At 34.2% G+C, this 19,994-nt stretch overlaps 3 protein-coding genes across 3 annotated transcripts; 2 read left to right on the top strand and 1 right to left on the bottom strand.

Moving 5' to 3' along the window:
• The first annotated feature begins 4,506 nt into the window (after positions 1–4,506).
• LOC116146154 (zinc finger protein 5-like) lies at positions 4,507–5,652 on the top strand. Its single transcript, XM_031431559.1, has one exon. The coding sequence runs from the start codon at positions 4,738–4,740 to the stop codon at positions 5,488–5,490; it is 753 nt and encodes a 250-aa protein (XP_031287419.1). The 5' UTR covers positions 4,507–4,737; the 3' UTR covers positions 5,491–5,652.
• Positions 5,653–10,703: 5,051 nt separating this feature from the next.
• Positions 10,704–17,746, top strand: LOC116146145 (chaperone protein dnaJ 16). Its single transcript, XM_031431550.1, has 12 exons — positions 10,704–11,066; positions 13,163–13,286; positions 13,455–13,537; positions 13,644–13,755; positions 13,835–13,939; positions 15,190–15,240; positions 16,279–16,368; positions 16,467–16,575; positions 16,666–16,814; positions 16,894–16,947; positions 17,042–17,265; positions 17,360–17,746. The coding sequence occupies exons 1-11, from the start codon at positions 10,930–10,932 to the stop codon at positions 17,258–17,260; spliced, it is 1,233 nt and encodes a 410-aa protein (XP_031287410.1). The 5' UTR covers positions 10,704–10,929; the 3' UTR covers positions 17,261–17,265; positions 17,360–17,746.
• Positions 17,747–18,253: 507 nt separating this feature from the next.
• LOC116146147 (peroxidase 6) lies at positions 18,254–19,511 on the bottom strand. The gene has a single exon (XM_031431552.1). The coding sequence runs from the start codon at positions 19,387–19,389 to the stop codon at positions 18,415–18,417; it is 975 nt and encodes a 324-aa protein (XP_031287412.1). The 5' UTR covers positions 19,390–19,511; the 3' UTR covers positions 18,254–18,414.
• Positions 19,512–19,994: the final 483 nt, after the last annotated feature.

Here is a 19,994-nt window from a genome sequence, read left to right as displayed (position 1 = left end):
TCATAATGGGTTAATCGATTTTCTGAACTGAACCGGTTTTTCGGTTTAGGAAATTTCCTAAACTGAAATCGAACCGGTTAAGGAGAAAATTGGCTAGTAAAAACTGGTTAACTGGTTTTGAACTGGTTTTCCTTTTAATATATTTTTTATTTTGAGAGGAAGAGAAAAGTGAAAATCGGTGAGGACTGAGGAGAAATGTGTGTGTCTATGTGAAAAAAAAAAATGAGAAATGCGTAAAAGGTGAAGAGTAAAGAGAAAGGGATTTGAGGTTTAGGGTTTTTTAATTTTAAAGTGAAAACCAGGTTTATAAACCGGTTTTAAAATTTCTTTATACCGGTAACCGAACCAAATTTTCGGTTTATGTATTTCCTTGAACTTAAACCAAACCAGTCTTCCGGATAATCGAAAAACCGGTTCGGTTTGGTTTTTGCATTTTTTAACACCCCTAATGCTACACATATAAATAAAGCTGGAATCCCAATTTTGAATATCAAATAATGTGACAATTTATAATTCTTCTCCCATTCTCTTATGATCAAGATTCAAGGTGATGTTAATACATAAACAATCACACCACTTGGATACATATGCAAATGTATTATTAATTAATAATAGAGTTGACCTCCTATTCTTGTTTATGGTGAAAACAATGAGGTCTCTCTCTATAAAAAAACATAATACTATGTATATAACATTTTTATACAACATGATACAGCAAAAGATAATTGGTTGATTTTAAATTAAAAATAAATTTTCATTCAATCTTCTTTTGTCACATAATGTTGTATGCGTAATATTACTCTTATAAGAAAAAACTGAACAGTAAACACTAGTTTGGAAGCTCAGCTGGGTGGGTGAGGATCATTGAATGTGAATTAAATTTTGCAACAGGAGGAGACTAAAGAGAATTGGAAACCATGTGTGGAGTATTAGAAAGTGTTTCCAAAAGCGCGCACGTCTGTTGTGAATTTTTGTACATAACATGACATTCGAGCAATTTCTGGGTAAGCTCTGCTTTCTGTGACTGTCTTCTAATCTAACAGCGAATGTGGTCTGTTGAGTTCGTCAATGTCAATATTTTGTTTTGTTCTTTCTTCACGTGATTGCTTCAGACTCAGTGGTGCTTTTCTTTTCTTAACAAGTTGTACTTTGTTTACCATTATATACTTAAAAAATTTATTTTCTTCAGGTGGGACTCAACATTGTCTTAATCATACTACACTATTTCCTTAAATCCCACAACCACACCACCCACTACACTTCGTTAACTAGTTATTAATTAGTCTTCTTTTGAATTCCTTGGAATTCATTGTCTATGGAGTTTAACCTTAATTTCAAGTTTATTCCTATGTCAATAAAATAGAAGAGAAAAATTAGAAGCCTTATTTTAATTGTATCAAATCTTAAAACCCTACCACTTGTTTAATTAACAAAAAATCCATGTATTCTACAATTCATTGGTTAGTTTTATTCACCATCTATCACTAGAATAGCAACTCCCGAAAGTGGAGGAATTGATTCCTAATCATAAGCCAAGAAATGCGCTATCTGCTCCTTAAATGGTGTTTGAGCACTTCAAAAAAAAAAAAAAAAAAAAAGGTTGAATATGAGGTTATCATCTTGTTTGTTTTGAAAAGTACATCTGAGCTACCAGTTAGTAATGGTGTGACATGTGTATAGTTTCATAATTTGATTGCCTATTTGCTGAGCTTGTGGGCTCCTGGAATAAGTGTAGATTTCTGCACATTGTATCTGGGCGATGCTTGGTCCAATAATTTAATCAACATGTGAATCTTGCCTAAATAAATATGATAATTATGTGATTTGAATTGTGTATGAATGAGATCTGTTAAACGGTGAACGCATTTTGGTCGAAGGGACGCTTGTCACAGCGGTGGAAAAAGAACGTCGCGGGGAACATCAAAATGAAGTTTTCTAATTACGATTTCGTGGCGTAACGATAAAAGAACAAAACGAGGTTTTATGAGTTCTTGAGTTTGAGTCCCCATAAACGTTAATAAGGGTAATTGTTGAAAGACTTATCTGATTATCAACTTCAGGACAAAAAGATTAGATCATTCAGTTTTTAAACAACAGTTGGATTCAGTTAAAGAAGTTGCACCTATTAAATTGGTGTTTAGTTAAGTGATATTAGAGTATCTCTAAAAGACTTTTTATATGACCCAAACTCATTATTATAAAGAGTATATTCATAAAAATAAGAGTCAAACAGACTCTTTATCCTTTAAATATAAATTAAAAAGTGAGTATAACTCTCCACATCTAAAAAATCAAATTTTACTCTCTACCCGAATTTTAATTAATAAATGTATTTCACATTAAATAAATCCATGTGACTTTGAAGTATTTCAGATTGAATAAAAGTCTTCCTTTGATAAGTCTATCTGTCTTTGTGCGTTATCTTTGCTTCCAATTTTAACAAGCTCTTGCACAGTTAATTCTGTTTAAGAAATGGGGTGGCCGGAATGTGGCTTAATAAGTCAATCTTGTACCAACTACTTTTGGCAAGTTCGTATTCCAGAATTACTTCTCAACTTAGTTTTATCCAAATCAATACTTGATATGCATTGGATTATCATTAAAAAAAGCTAGCCTATAGGAGCCTACCTTGAAGTTTCTTTTATACTTATCACTAACTCCAATTACACTGTTACTGTGCGTCTTATCGGTTTCCAGGAACCTGATAGTTGCATAATGGTTGACGTGTGAAGTTTTTCTGTTGTTCCATCACTAGTACAGTATATCATTCCCCCAAGTGCCTTCCACACTACTCTCACCACCATTATTTGATATGACTGCACATATTATTTTCTAAGCAATTTTTCTTCTGTTCTCATTTTTTAAAAACAAATCATCTAATAGTTTATTGCAGCATGATCAATATTGCCGAGAAAAGTTAGTAATCTTTCATTAACAGAAGCATTTTCAGCTCCACAATAGGCTGAGGTTCGGAATCAAAACTCAAAAAGCTTAATCCAGCTACAGATATAGAACAGCACTTAAAAGAGAGTTAATCTAAATATTAATAGGTGGGTGCATTTTATCACAATAAGCCTGCTGTGGACTTTGTTATTATTCTTATTATTATTAAACATACTTTGTTCTATTACTTAATCAAGTGATAAATTTTATATATATAATCTTTCTGTATAGTCAATCTTGGCACTCTTTGTGGTTTTTAAATAAGTTTTAAAAATTCCTCTGGACAAGTCCAGAAGAGAAGGAAGACAGGGTTGATTGGATGAGAGTTAAGATATGGGGTGGCTGATGGTAGGGGCCACCTTTGGATACTCTATCAAACAAGAAGGATAAAATGAAATGAAATGAGCTAAAGAAAAAAGAAAAACAATCAATCAATCAATCAATAAATAAGCCAACCCACCCACCAAAGCTACCACCATAACACAAATAAAATCTCAATATATTCCACATGTTAAGTTATATAAGATAGAGAAATGGTTGATGACAGCATACCCAGTTGGAATTTCTTGTGTTAAAGCCAAAGAAAGTAGTTTGAACAGATTGGAAAAAGGAGTGGGAATTGATTAGCATGAGTTAATAAGTATTTTAGCAGAATTGAAGAAGTCTACCAATGGAAGATCTAGGAATAAAACAACAAATCTTAAAGTTTCTAATATGTCCTCAAAAGGTGGGTCCAAAATACAACAACTGTCCAACACAAATGCTTTGTTAAATCATACAATAATATTAGTTGATGACTTGATTAACCAGAAAACATATGCTTTTGGGCATTAAAATAATAGGTTTGCCTGCTCTAAGAAGATATGCCCAGATCTTATTGAAGACCATTATTAGTATATATGCTTATTACGTCATTCCCCACTTCTTTATATTCCCTTGTTTAGCAGCTACTCTCACCCCTTTACTATTATAATACCCTCAGCAAAAAACATGGTCAACATTGACATATTAAAACCCTTTGTGGGTGGAGGGATAATTGCGCAGAAGTTTCAGTTTAGTGCTGAATAATCACATTTCTACAGAAATTCAACATTGTTTATGCATTGATTGGGGACTTTAGTGGATGGGATTGGGAACCCACAGCTACAATCTTTTTATTTTATTTTATTTTATATTGTGATAAGCTTGGATAGAGGGCAATACGTGAATCCACTGAGTCATTAGTTTAATATATAATAATATTCTTAGATATGCATTTAAGTCCTGTGGGAGATTTGTTGCAAAGTTTAGAGTCCCTTCTTTCAGGTGGTTACATACCTTGTTTCTTTGACTTTTGTTAAATATATTATTAATATTAATCTTTATATTATAACTTTGATCCTCTCTTTAAGTTTGGAATATATGTTATTGATGACCAAGTGGTACTATAATTGAATTATTTAAATTGCTTCCAGACCATTATTCTTCAATTTTTTAAAAACCACACTGAATCCTCTTTGATTGAGAAGGTTTGAGGTGTATTTTTTTTTAATATAAACAAATATTATTGCATGAGAGATGAGACGGCTTCTCCGATCTGACTTTTCTTTTCTTTCTCTTTTAAATTGACCCTTGAGTACGTTTTATGCTGTTCATGATTATTAAACTCTTCCCTATTTGAGATGCAATGCATCGTTTGGAGCTATAGAGTTTTACTATAAAAGGAACACAAACCTACATAAAAACTCATCGGTATCTCTTAGCATTACCAAAAAAAATATACATATATATTTTCATATTCTTTTTCACGTTTCAATGGAGTACATGGATCAAAAAGAAGTGTCTAATAATGTTCTTTCTCATACATCCGATGGAGAAAATGCTTGTTCTTCAGGATCCTGTGTTGAAAAGAAGCTCAGATTATTTGGATTTGAGCTTAATCCAAGCAACAATAGCACTACTGAAATTTTCAAAGTATGTACTGAAGGAGATGACAGTGTCAACTCATCGACCACCGTTTCATATGCAACCGAGAAGCAACCAAACAAGGATAAAACCTCACCGGGTGATCAACCGGACGACAAGAAGTTTGAGTGCCAATATTGTTTCAAAGAGTTTGCAAATTCACAGGCGTTGGGGGGTCATCAAAATGCCCACAAGAAGGAGAGAATGAAGAAGAAAAGACTGCAACTTCAAGCCAGAAAAGCCAGCATCAACTGTTATCTTCAACCTATTCAAAACAATCTGAATTTCAATTACCATGCCTCCAATGCGTGGTTTTATGATCCTTCCATCTATTCTCCCGATCATTTCACTGTCTACGATCAGGAATCTCAGATTAGTTTCAGTTCACGGGATCAAGATGCGTCTCAGCTATCAAATTGGTACACCATACCAACTCATCATGTTCCTTTTCAACAAGATTCTTGCATGTTCACTTTAACACAGGCTGAAAAATCCCAAGATAAAAGATCTGTCATCATCCCGCCTTCACCTTTGTCTTCTTCAAAACAAAGCTGTAAATCTCTGGATCTTCAGTTAGGCCTCAGCTTGCAAAGTGGGATATAACTTATTCATAGTATAGGAAAATAGTGCTATGTCTTCTCTAGGGATATGAATTTTTTCGATTTATATTTACAGACTGATATGCATATTGAATAAAAAATTCCTAATACTTGGCTGGTACGTCCGGCATCCGCTGTACCTCACGAGCAAAAAATAAAAAAAAAATTGGTAACTTACACAATTATGCCACCGGTTCAAGAAGATTACTATATAGAAAACATGCTATTTGTAAATCAGAGTGGCCGATAAAGATAATGAAGTAAATTAAAATGTCAGTTCATAGCTGACGGAATTCTACTTATCTTTTATTGGAGGTTTATAATTCATTGCAGATATAATTAACTTTTCCATATTCAGCCACGAGGCTTAGTTGATCAGTTTGATGTATCATTGCTCAGTTAGTGCAGGGGCGGCTGTGCACACACCTTAAATGAAAGGGTTGGCTCCTGGGATGATACGGAAATTTTCCATCATATTAAATGACAAAAGTAATTGTATTATTCAGTGCAATAATTGGTAGCTGGGTAGGCGCTAGGCTGGAAGGAACTGTGGAAAGTTTAGAAAAACTAGAAGTCACAGGTCTACAGATGTTTTTGTTTTTTAACTTTAAATTAAGTACAGTACAACCTAATTGATTCTAGACGTTTTGATTGTTTCTTTGTTTTTAAAAATTGTTTCAAATTATGAAGCAATCGCCCACCAGATCTTCCCAATTGAATTATCAGCCTATTTAATGATAAAAAAATGTTTATATTCAACATCTTGGTGGCTCACAAGTACTATAATACATAAACAAGTAATCCAGATATTTCAAAAGCAGATGACGGTTGTGCATTGCAGGTTTGACTCATTCCAAAATTTTTTTTTTTTAAAAAAGGAGGCTGAATTTGGGCGACCTGTTGTTTTGTGGTTAAGCATATGATTAATTATATTATTTGATGATGCATTAAGATATAATAAAATCTCCAAATCGAGCCACATTATCAACAAGTTATTATCAGAAATAGATAAATATTGCAGATCTTTGTGTATAAATGATATTTTTCTAATACTGAAGTGTTTGATTGAATAACTTTGCTGATAGTAAATATTAGTTTGAATGATTCTGAAGATCTACAAGTTGGGTTGAAAATGATATTTTTATATGGGGTTGTTTCAAATGTGATTTATTTAATTAATAGAGACGTAGAATTGAGGATTAGGATGGAGGGAGGCAGTAGTCACTGGATTAGAAGTCAGCAATTATATATAATATAGAGAAATAGGCGTAAATATTATTACAAGTCTAAGGATAACGTGTCTATCATGGGATGGGAGATTAATACATATGCATATACAAACTTAGGAACGAGTACGTCTAGTACATATATCTTATTTCAATATTCAATGCGTGAAGATATACGATCAGACAGACCAGCTAGAAAAATGGGAATTTATATTATGGTTTCTGTTGAAGATTCCTGGGATATAGACAGAATGTGTATTTGTCAATGAACCAAAATAAACTAATATTGAAATTAATAAGAAAATTAAATTATAATAAATATGTATATTAATCTAATAGTAGTAGTTAAATGCCACACGCTATTATATACTTGCCGTTTAATACATCACGTGACAAATAACATTAATAAAAATAAAATTGACAATAGACTTTTAGTATAATACACTTTATATTTTTAATATTGCGTACTTAAAAAATGGGGTACATCTTAGCATTACTAATAAAATGATGTTTGGGTCCAACTAAACTAATGGATTAAGCAAGGATTTATAAATGATATTAAGGGCTAACCTGATGCGGCCCATCTAATCTCAAGGACATGCTTTTTGCTTGATTTATGTTTTTGAATACGGTTTTAGGGGACATTTAGTTAAAGGAATATTGTATTACTAGGAATATTATATTAATGGGAAGACATATTACTTTCAAGATTACTGGGAATGTTATATAAAATGTGTTTGATTAGATTGGAATAAATTAGTAGGTATGTTATATTAATATGTTTGGTTAAGAGGAATAAATTGGTCATTAATAGCCAAATAGATCTAGTTGAAAACAACCACATCTATGCACGATCAGTCAAATCCAGTCGATCGTTCACTATTTTAGTAATTGTCGACCGTTGGCCAGCGGGGGCGATGGTGGCCAATTGTCGTTGGAAGGTGGTTGGTGTGTTATGGGTAAATTGTTTTAAGAACAAGGGTAATAATGTCCTAAAATTTTAATTGTTAAGGGTACAATTGTAACAAAATTAAGATTACCAAGTAATCTTAGAATATCTAAGAAAATTGTGATATTCACATTGAGTAATATTACACTTACAAACTTTTTATACAAATTGATGTACAAAAGATGATTGAATTATTTTAAATTAAAAGAAATTATGTGACAAACATGCAAAGTGACTATATTACTTTGTATGAGAGAGTTTGTATAAAATGTTTATAAGTATAGTATTATTCATTTAGATTACCACCAATATAACTAACAATAATGACTATTGGTTTTAGAAGAATACCGAAATATTATATTACGTGATAACCAAACATGATAATGTTAGTAATATAAGATGACATTCATCCAACCAAACACGTCATAAGAGTAAAATGTTATATGTAAGTTTTATATCCCCAGCAGTATTGTAATTAAATGAAGAACTAAACCATGTGAAAAAGAAAATTTTATATAAATAATAAAAAAAAGTATCCTATGTTAACGTAAGCTGGACAAAAAGGTGTTACATCTTTGTCTTTGTTAGAATCAAATAATTGAGTAGGTATGGGGTCACCTCCCCTGGGCAATCTTAGAGGCCAAAGCTTGTGCCAATTCTTGCATAATCAAGGCGAAAAAAAACAAAATAGAGTTCAATTATTGAAGTTATCTTATATGAAGAAGCTGATATATATATATATAAGCTTGTGCCAATTCTTGTATAATCAAGGCGAAAAAAAACAAAATAGAGTTCAATTATTGAAGTTATCTTTTATATATATATATATATATATATATCTATATATATATATAGATATATATATATATAAAACGAAGGAAAAGAAATGTGAGGTTGACTTGATGGTTAAAGATGTTTGTTCATTTCTTGAGTTTGTAGATTTAAATCTTAGAGCATATATCATATAACATTATGATTACCTAATTTTTTTAATTTAGAGTGTTAATGAAATCGGAAATTAGTTGAGGTATACACAACAATCCAACACCTTGATTACCAAGAAAAAAAAAAAAAGTAATAAAATGTTGATGTGTTTTGGATTTGTTTGCTGAACACTAATTAATTTATGGGTCAATATAGGTGAAGGAAACATCAGAAATTGATGACAAGAATGGCCGACAGAATTAGGTTTACTTCAACACAAAGTCAGTAACCTTAACTACGCCATGAAAGGTTTCACACATATGTTGAAAACATATTATCATTCCAAAATTCTCTGAGTACGACAGAGACCTCAAAACTTAGTTTGAAAGATAATGCTCTACCAAAATAAAATTGGAGAATGTTGCTTGCTGTTTGAGATATTTGGGAGATTCCATTCGAGGTCATGACATCGATACTGCTTCTACTCTACATCAATCACTCCGTGGATTAAGCAAAGCTGCGGAATTATGACTGAACTATTTTATTACATAGTTGAGTGGTTTAAGTGAAGCTTAAACTATATATACATTAAAGTATATATATATATATATATATATATATATATATATATATATATACTTAGACCCTTTCGGATGTTCCTAAACTTCGTGAAGAAGGTAATCATATAAATCCAAATACACGATTGATAATATTGATGATTTTATGAGCAAGGAATTGCAGACAGTTGGGACAGAGGGGAGGGAAATGATAGTTAAATGGCTTATTATTTTTGGCCAGCTGTCACTATATATTATAGAGTTAATGACTTTTTTCTACTCAAATAACACTTTTTCACCCACAGACTTTTAAAATATTACTTTCTCACCCAAAAAAATATACTTTCCGATTCGACCTCAAATGGAAAGCAAACTCAGTCCCTTCTTTTGGGGCTTTTGAAGAGGAGAGACCGGTTAGCCTTTTGGTAGTCGTGATTGGTCAGAATTTGATTTGGAGGGACAGCTGCGCAAACCTCAATCACTCGATTGTCGACGATTGGCGAGGTCGACGAAAGTATGGTTTGAGGGATTTTGGTGAGTGATGATCAGGAAAGATAATGATGATAGTGTGAGATCGCAACGATACCAAAATTGACTGGTGATTAGTGAGGTCAATGGGAAAGTGGCATTAAATATATTTTTTTGGTGGAAAAAATGGTATTTCAAAAGTTTAAGAGTGAGAAAGTGTCATTAAGCCATATTTGGGTAGGTAAAAGTTGTTAACTCTATACTATAAATATAATGCAACTTATTTTTTACTTTAATATATTCAGAAAATATAACTTAATATTTTTATAATTTAATAATTTCAGATGTACAAGTCAAGTATTTATACAAGGCTAGTGATGAATTTGGAGGCTAATTAGATGATTAAGAGATCCCTCAAGTCTTAATTTCCGTATATCTATTCACTAGCCAACAAATTGCAGAATATGTTATTCTATTTGTATCCATCTCTGCCAGCTAATAAATAGTCTTAAACTTGGTACTTTTCTCCTTGTCCATTCCAATGATTTTAGAGACAAATTATATGGAAAATGCCAGCCATTTCCACTTGGGCTAACATAATATACATTACCATATAAAATCTTGCTGTAAATGGTTTTTATTTAATTAAGGTAATCAGACAGCTTTTTATATTTTAAAAAATATTGCTTCTTTGTTTATATTATACAGTTGAAGGATACCCTTCTTAAATTTATTTATTTCAATGTAAAATAATGACATAAATGATAAATCATGATCATTATTTGAAATCACACAAAAATAAATGATTAATGATTAATGTTAAATTAATTACTTTTTAAACTTTTATTATGCCAATCAACCCTTTCTTCCCCACTCTTTCCCATCATTTAAATTTAACTCCCACAAAAGGCCCCACCTACGGTCCAAAACCCTAGCACCCGCCCCACTCACGTGCCGCCATCACTATCCCGTGCGCACGGTGCACCCTGCGCTTTCTAGCAAAACCCGGTGTTTGAAATTTAAAATTTTATAAGATAACAGTGTAGAAACAACAAATCGCACCTAATTTGTAATTTCCCCTCCATTTTCTCCTTCTATTGTGTCGCTATTGTCCGCCTCAGCTCCTGCTTGGATGTTCCATCAAGTCTAGGGCTTTTATATTGTTCTCTTGCAATTAGTGATTCCGTGTGGTGACGTGTATAGAGAATGAGAGAAAATTCAGGAGTAGTACCTGTGTTTTCCTCATTCTCTTGTATTTTCTTTTTGTTTCGGTAGTGGTTTCTAGGGTTTTCGCTTAATTCATTAGGTTTTAGTCGAAAATGCCAGCTCATCGATCCAAGTCCGAGAGAAGCGATGCCGGGAAGCAGCTCCGCCGGGACCCCTACGAGGTTCTTGGAGTTTCTAGGAACTGTACGGAGCAGGAAATCAAGAGCGCTTACCGTAAAATGGCCCTTAAGTATGTTAATTTATGTATTTTCTGCTTATGCGGGGTTTTTAACTTTTTTGACCTTATGTGAAATTATTGGTTAAGTTTTGTTCGAAACGTTTTTATTGGACTTTCTGGGTATTGCAATTGAATGAATCATTGTGAGTTCGTTATATTATCTTAAATTTCCATTTGTTGTGTTAATATGGATTTGAATCATGCGTGTAAATTAGTGTGAGAAGAAAATTATAATTTGCTAGATTTTGCTCATGCTGCACTTTGAAGTGACAGAGGTTTATTGGAAACGTTGTTGATTGGTGGTTTAGTGGTCTGTTGGTAATGCTCATGTCAAAGTGCTAAATCCAGCTAGGAGCTTGTCTTGGTGTAGGGGACTGTTAATTTATTATGAGACAAGATAACCAAGATGGCTTGAGGGTCTTTATGCTGAATAGAAGACAAAATCTCTAAGGCAGTGTATAGACTAGATTGTCAGGTGTTCAAATTTAAAGACATGCACAAAGCAAAAAACTTAAGGTGCGTTTCTGGTTTATTGTATTCATATTATCAAACACGCAATAAAATTTTTTAGGTTTGAAAACTGATTGCGTTCCTAGTATGTGTTATTTCATAGTTTGATCTGATTTTAGTGTGCTCTAATAGCCTTAAATCTCGGATGGTTGACTATTTTTCTCTTGGAGCTGTGATATTTTGGGGTTGTAATATTTGAACAGTAAGTAACCACTTCTATGCCGCTGAGTAAATTCTGTCTGATGCTTGTGTAAGAGAAGTGTTAGTTAGAAAGAGATGTGCTGAATCCAAAATCATGGTTGCATTCTTGTGGAGCATGAACATTGACATCATGCTAAATTCTGTTAGAGTAAAGCTCACTCTAAATCAGAACTCATGACTGTGTTCTTATGGATATGGACCTTGGGAAGACATTGGTTTGAGTTACAGAAATTCTCATTGCAAAAAGGAAGAGCAGGCAGCCTTTATAGACATAAGTGGAAGAGAATTTTGCCTGCCAAAGTTTGACAACCTGTTGAAAATAGCATGGTTTGCAAAGTTGGACCTACCTAACTAGGTGGTTTGGAGTGTGTATATTCAGATGGCCGCGCAGTTGTCTCGCCCTAGTTCTATCTTGCATGGATTACTTAATAATGAAATGTGCACTAGTACAGTGTCACCTATTTTGTGACAGTTGCTTGGCACTTTCAAGAAAGCTGAATTTGTACATGCGCACTGCAAATTTCATCTGTAGAATGCTACATCTGCTTAAAACTAGTTACTTAGATGTGTTTTTGGAAGCATTGGAGCTGTTATGAAACCTCAAAACTTGGTCAGTCAAGTGTAATGTGACCAATATTAATGCTAATTTAGTTTTATGAACTTCTGCTTGTAAGCATCGCAAAATTAAGATGGAATTTTTTTTATTAAATTAAATAGCCACAAGACATGTTTCAGCCTGATCCACTTCCAAAAGAAGAGTCAAGGTTTATATTTCTTCTATTTCAGACGTATACTTGCGGTTGGCCATAGGAATTCCTAGGATATGGGTGGGGACATTAAACTTCCCCAGATGATTGGAGCTGGTGATATATATGCTGATGTGTTTTTCTTTTTCACTACCGCAAACCAAGCCCTTGGGAACACTTCATCTTTAAAATACTTTTAGTTTGTGAAACATGTGTACGGTCACTCGTATTCATGTCCATGCTACATTGAAATTAAATGAGAGCTGATATTGCAGAAATTTTGTGAATTAGCAGTATTTAACTTTTTTCTTCTGATAACTCCCATTGCTACCTGCCCATCAAGATACATATTGGACACAATTCCCACACCCATATTAATTTCAGATGTGTCTGACTTGAATTCTTCTCTGAATTTAGATTGTTTAACAAACAATTGATCAATAACTCTTCTAGGATGTTTTCCTTAATGCTTGGCAAGCTTTGTAGTTCAAATGTTATTGTAAAGCATAATGTGTTGATTTCTAATTAGACAAATGGATGCATTTTATTTACCATCTTATATGCCTCTTAATTATTATATTGCCACTATTTTTGCCATATTCTATACAAATGATTTGTATTATTGTATCTGCTAACATTTTAGTGGTTTAGGTACCATCCTGATAAGAATGCAAATGATCCTGTGGCAGCTGATATGTTTAAGGAGGTTACATTTTCCTATAATATCTTGTCTGATCCTGACAAGCGGCGTCAGTATGATGCAGCTGGTTTTGAGGTGAGATATACAAAATTGGGTAATATTTTGAAGTCTTTGAGATCCAAAAGTTGCTACTTTTTAATAAAGTTACATACGCTGCAATTTTAGTCTTTTAAGTCACCATTTTATCCTTGGATTTGGCATGGAAGTTCAGTGCTGAACATGATATTGTTGTCCTTTCTGTAGGCTGTTGAATCAGAAAGTCAAGAGTTGGAGCTAGATCTTTCCAGTTTGGGAGCAGTGAACACCATGTTTGCTGCACTTTTTAGGTAAGTTTATTGATATTTTCTTCCATTCCGTAGTACTTTTAGCAACTTTTTGTGCTTTTTATGATCTGTGTACATTGAGTTATGTTCTTATTGTACCTACAAATAGTAAACTTGGTGTGCCAATCAAGACCACTGTATCAGCAACTGTGTTGGAAGAGGCACTTAATGGTGTGGTCTCCATTCGCCCACTCCTTTTGGGCCAACCTATAACCAGGAAGGTAGGGTACTCTTCTTTATCTTCTGCTGTTACTGTTTGTAATGATGGTCTACTGATTGAAATTTTGTACATCTTAACAGGTTGAAAAACAATGTGCTCATTTCTATTCTGTCACAATAACAGAAGAGGAAGCACGGGCTGGATTTGTGTGCCGAGTGCAATCGTCTGACAAGAGCAAATTCAAGGTTTAAAAATTTATGAATTTCTAAACCCCTGTTCTACTGAAAATGCATGTTTATTTTCATCTATAGACTGCCCTGATATTCTGTCTGAACCATAGGCTGGACCTGCTAAAGTGTTCATTTAAAGGTTATGCCCTGGGTAAAAAAAAAAATTATTTTTAAATAATAGCCAGTTAAGATGATTCTCCGTTAATCAGAAATGAGACTGGCTTGTTTCTTTTCAGGCTTCACGATTAAAAAAAAAAAAAAAATTCATACAGCACTCATGTTGGCCAGGGGTGACTTCTACTTATGGTCTAATTGAAATATCTTTATGTTTGAATAGCTATTGGAATTAAGTTCAGCAAGAGTAACTTATATTCAAAATTCATTTAAATGGATGTATGTTTTGCTTCCAGAAATGTTGGAAAAATTATTTCTATGATTTCTTTCTTTGAACTGGCTCGTTTTTTAGTTTTGTTTTTCTTTATCACTGGAAATTTGATTATTACTTTAGATGAGCTGATCCTAAATATGTTGGCATATACTTACCTGTTCCTTTGGTTGAATTTAAAATACATAAGAGGTACTACTATGACTCTATGAGCCATATCTTCTCTCTATGGAGGTGTGCATGTTATGTAAATGAGTTGTTTTTTTTTATCAAATCATAAAGCAGCATATGTGAAGGTACTAATAGACCAGCAAAGTTGACAGGTTCACACAAGCAAATTGATTGTAAATATCTTGCTCAAGTTTGATCCCTAATATGTTCATTTTTGAAATTTGTTACATATATGAATTTTTTTTTAGAAAGCAATTATTTCTCCCCTACGAGATGATTTAATTCCATGGCTTCTGAATTAAATCTGGTCTGGTCTTCCACGGGTAATTGGTAGACCTAGAGTACCAGTTGAGGAGCATTTCTCTAAGACCAGTTGTTTTGCTTCAAACTTCTTTACATTTAATGCTGGGTCTTGACTACAGCACCAAGTTCTTTCATCTTTGCCAGATGGTTATAATGAACTCTTAGTTTTTGCTTCTCACACAGTTGAGGTGGTACTTCCAGCTGCTCACTTTGACTGCAATTTTGTTGGAGTGCTGCTATCTGAGAATTTCATTTTTCAATACAGAACAAGAATTAGTTAAATTTTGGATGCCTTCCTACTTATTAGTAGGCTGATGTGTTATATCTGTGGGAATGCATCTAAAATTATTTTTTTGTTTTTATTTTTTCGCTGATGCAAGTGTAGTAACCAATTGGCTTTGTGCAGTTATTGTATTTTGATCAGGAAGGGAGCAGTGGATTGAGCCTTGCACTGCAGGTATCAAGCAGTTCTCTTCTGTTGTTTTTTCAGAGTGGTTATCGTATTTTGTTTTATATTTCCACTGAAGCAAGTGCAGTTACCAATTGGCTTTGAAGCAGGCCTTTTCAATTCAGGGAGGGGGTGGGGGTCGGGGTGGTATGCATTATTGACATAATATGGAATTGCTTTCTTGAGTTCTTTCTAATTAGCTCTGAAAGGCATGTGTAGCTGTGTATTTTGGTTACAAGATTTATCTTCCACATCTATAGGAGACTATTCCTTTCAATTATAACACTATTATTCATACTCAAATTTCTTGCTCATCTGGGTTTACTCTCTTTGAAATATATTTGGCAATTGATCATGCCTGCAGTAGTCTTGCTAACTTGAGCAGAGAGGGTTAAGCCGCTGTACTACTGATAACTCTGTATTTCTTTATTTTTTTATTGTTTGGTAGTACCCTTATCCAGCACCTGTGACCCTTAAATTGCTAGAGAAAAGCTACTCCTTAATTAATTAACCATGTCCATCTGGTGCATCATTTAGGCTATTTTTAGGTATCCCACATTCACTTTATCATGGCTTTGATAAAATTTCATAATGTATTTGGAGCTTCCATCTAACAACTTAGGATTTTGGGTTGGTTCCCTGTAATGGTATCAAAACCTGTCTCAATGGTTTTTTCCTTGTCCTGTTTTCTGTACTCTCTATATATGAAGGGAATGTTAGCGAGTCCCAGATTAACTAAACCTTGCTTTTAACATTTCATATGCTTTATTGAGCTCTTCCATTTAATACCTTTAGTTTTTAGGTCGGTGTCTAGCTATTGATACAAGAATAATTTTTTTTTTTCGTGTTCTGTTCTAAAGTATCTTTGATTTCTTATTTAGACCTTTGCTTATTGTTGCATGAAAATATCATCACATTATTTTTAAGTGATCACATCCATTCCATACATGAACTGCCTGTGAGTCTTAATTAGCATTTAGCACCTTTGTATATCTTTGTTGCCTTTCTAAATCATATGCTCAAGTTATTTGATCTCTTCTAATGCAGGAGGACAGCACAAAAACTGGGAAGGTGACAGCTGCTGGCATGTATTTACTTGGTTTCCCAGTTTACCGGTTAGATCAAACAGCCAACTCGGTGAGTTGAGGATTTGTAATATATCTTGGTAACTCATCATGTTTGAGTTTGATTTTGATCACTTTTTAAGTTATGTTTTATAATTCTTTTGGCTCTAGATGGCTGCTGCAAAGGATCCAGATGCTGCCTTCTTTAAAAAACTGGATGTGTTTCAACCATGTGAAATAACTGAACTGAAGGCAGGCACACATACATTTGCTGTTTATGGTTAGTTCTTTAGTTTCTGTCCAGTGCATGTGTTGTATTTTTCAATGATGCATTTGGATTAACCTTTTTGTTTCTGTTACATTTCTCTAGGTGATAATTTTTTTAAAAGTGCAAGCTACACGATAGAAGCCCTTTGTGCTGCTCCTTTTACAGAAGAAAAGGAGAATCTTAGAGCTGTGGAAGCTCAAATTCTGACAAAAAGAGTGGAGTTATCGAAGTTTGAAAATGAATACCGAGAGGTCTAAACTTTGATATACGATGCATATACCTGTGAAATTCTCTTCATGTTTGTTTGTTATTCACTTGGGAGTGTTACAGGTCCTGGCACAATTTTCAGAGATGACCAGTAGATATGCACAAGAAATGCAAGCTGTAAGATTTACCCACAACACCCTTGTGCCTGTATCCCATTTGAGAATGAGATTCAATTACATTCATAGATTATTTTTGCTTTCTTATTTTGCAGATTGATGAGCTTCTTAAACAAAGGAATGAAATTCATGCCTCGTACACAACTGCCCTTCCAATGAAGCGGAGTTCAAGTAAGAACAGAAGTCGGGGTTCACCAAAGGAGGTCAAAGAGGAAGGCCAAGTGAGAGAGAAAAAATATACAGGGAGGGATAGATCAAAGAAGAAGAAATGGTTCAATGTCCACTTAAAAGTTGGCAAGCGAAAGCCATGCTAAAAAAGGTAGGATTATGATCAAACCTTTTTTCTCTTATAATATTTTTCTTTCTCTATTCTAATAATTAGTTGAGTTGGCTTCTTTTTTGCAATATTTTAGACGAGCATGTGGAATCAACTATCCATGGGATAATTCTTCAATTATCATTCTTTGTTGTGGTGGTTTGGCATCTGTGCTAGCGAAAAACAAGGCTAAAAAGTTCCTGCTTCCCAAGTGTAGTAGTCAGTGATGAAATGCACATAGTGAATGCGGTGGAATGGCAACATTTCTCCAGCATGGCAAGGGTGACAACAGCTCATTGTTATCGTAAAATTCTTTCCTTCCTTTTCCCATGCCTGGGTCATTCTCGTGTTAGTTTTTCATCGGTATCTAGCTAGCATACCTGTAAATGCATAAATTATTCTTGAAGATCCTTTCAGCCACATCTTAGCCTCGGTTGTAACTTAGGATTAAAGAAATGAAAAATTAGTGCACTTCACGGGCCTACTGTCTGCTGCTGGTGTTTAGTGATTCTCGTTTGGCAATTGGAATTGGTTCTCCATCTTTCACCAATGTTCAGGCTTAATTTGTGAGACATGGTGGCTAAATTTTGGTATTTCTTTTTATTATTAATCCAAAAATATCTTATGCTTATGCCGTATAAAACCTAGCTGTCATAAAATTTTAGCTGAGTAAACGTCTAAGTAGTGATAACATAAATGGGTAAAATTCTTTGCGAGAAATTGATATTTTGGAAAGTCTGAATTAATTCCTAATGTGACATTTTTTTTCTCGAATAAGTTGGTAGATTTACTGATACACACAAAAACAAATATTACGACCCATTAATGTCAAGTGAAGCAGAAAATCATGCTTTACAACCTTAAGGGTTGGTCTAGTGGTTAAAAAGATTTGTTCTTTTATTAATTTTTTAAATTTAAAATATTTTAAAGTCATTTAACACATTTGTAATTTATCTTAGAATATTAAATTTGTAGAATGTCAAGCTCCTAATCACAATCTTCTTTTGCAGTAAACTCTTTGTCGAAACGGCACGTACACACTGGAGGAACATTAGCGCTATCCAAAAACCCAAATAAACAGAAAGAAAAGTACTAAATACCCTTTACTTGTCTACTCAATCCTTTAATTATTTTCACCAACACTACTGCCACCTAGGAATTATTGAACTCATGGCATCTACGCCTTACTTCTCCATCCCTTCCACTCTTAATGTTAAAAGTGCTAAATTTCTTCATTGCCTGAGCAAACTTCCGAAAAAATTCAACCTCATTAGCTGCATACAAATCCACGAATGGTTTGGTTCTATTATCCACGGCTATGGCTTGGTCAGACGGCAATAATCCCAACCCGCTTTTCAGATTCCTGTAATACATATTATCAAACTTGCCCGGCGTAAATATATCATTAAACGCTGCCATTTCCGGCTGATTCAGATAATTTGCACACAGTATCCTTAATCTTTCTGCGAATTGAGGATTAAGAGAAGGGTCAATCTGAGAAGTGTTGCTGTAGTTGTATATTCTACCAGCAAACTCTTTGCAGTGAGAAAAACCTATTGTATGGGCACCAACAAGAGCTACCATTTCTTGCACGGTAAGACCTTTGGATACAAAGATAGATATAATATCCGATAATGGAAGATTAGGCCTGGCGATATTGCCTTGAACATGTAAAGGGTCGGATACTAAGCTATCTCTCCTTCCCAAAGGAACGTTATAGAAAGGTCCGCCCACCATCACAACAAGGTTGCGCGCTGCAGTAGCAAGAATATCAGCGCAAGAAACAATGCCAGGGCATTGGAGCTCAAGGGCAGTTTTCGCTCGAGTGATGAGATCGAAGGCATCCCCAGCGAGTGAGAGATTGATATCAGCGTCACGCTCAGCCTTTTTAAACGGGGTGGAGGCAATAAGGACAGAAGCATCACAGCCGTCCACCATGCAGTCGTGAAAGAAGAGGCGGAGGACGGCTGCAGCGGTTGTAGGGGAGGCAATTTGCTTATCGGTAATGATTTCTTGTAACGTAGATGAGAACTGGGGGCATGTTTTGTTGTAGAAGTCGAGGGTGAGTTGGGATTTGACTGTAAAGGAAAAGAAGAGAATAAGGAGAAGAGGAGAAAGGTCTGGCATTGTCTGTGTGAATGGAAGTACGAGAGAGAGAGAGAGAGAGAGAGACTGTGCAGGGCCAGGGCATGGTTTAAATTAGTAGTTTGTTAATATGGATGTGAAGTGAGTCTAGTGGAAGGGAGAGTTTAAAGGGGCCGGCTTAGGTTTGCTGTAGATTTATGGCGTTTCGTTTGAGAAAAGCTGGAAATAGAAAACAAACAGACGTTGATGGTTTGAGTATAATCGGTGATTAATCAAAGTGAATTAGTTAAATGAACAGAGAGTGATCAATGTACCGTTGTAAGAAACCATAATTAGTTTTTATAAATTAAGGTTAATTAGAATGTGTCCTAAACAAACCTTAATGTATAGTTAATAATTTAAGCCTCAAACAACATAACATAACTAATGCTTATAGGACTTTTACATGTCATGTTAGATAAATAGTGTTTGGTATAAAGATATTGGAAATGACACACCTAGCGACTATATCCAAATCATACATTAATATCGTAATCTTATATAATTCCCCAGTGAAGAAGGAATCTCTAGGCAGCAAGTATACGTATCGTTTGTCGCCAAACAAATTCTTGTATTCCCCTTTAGTATAAAGTTAATAATTGAGGTGA

This window comes from Pistacia vera, unplaced genomic scaffold (genome assembly GCF_008641045.1).
Source record: "Pistacia vera cultivar Batoury unplaced genomic scaffold, PisVer_v2 Contig473, whole genome shotgun sequence".
Taxonomy (NCBI): domain Eukaryota; kingdom Viridiplantae; phylum Streptophyta; class Magnoliopsida; order Sapindales; family Anacardiaceae; genus Pistacia; species Pistacia vera.
This window is presented reverse-complemented; position numbering and strand designations above follow the sequence as displayed.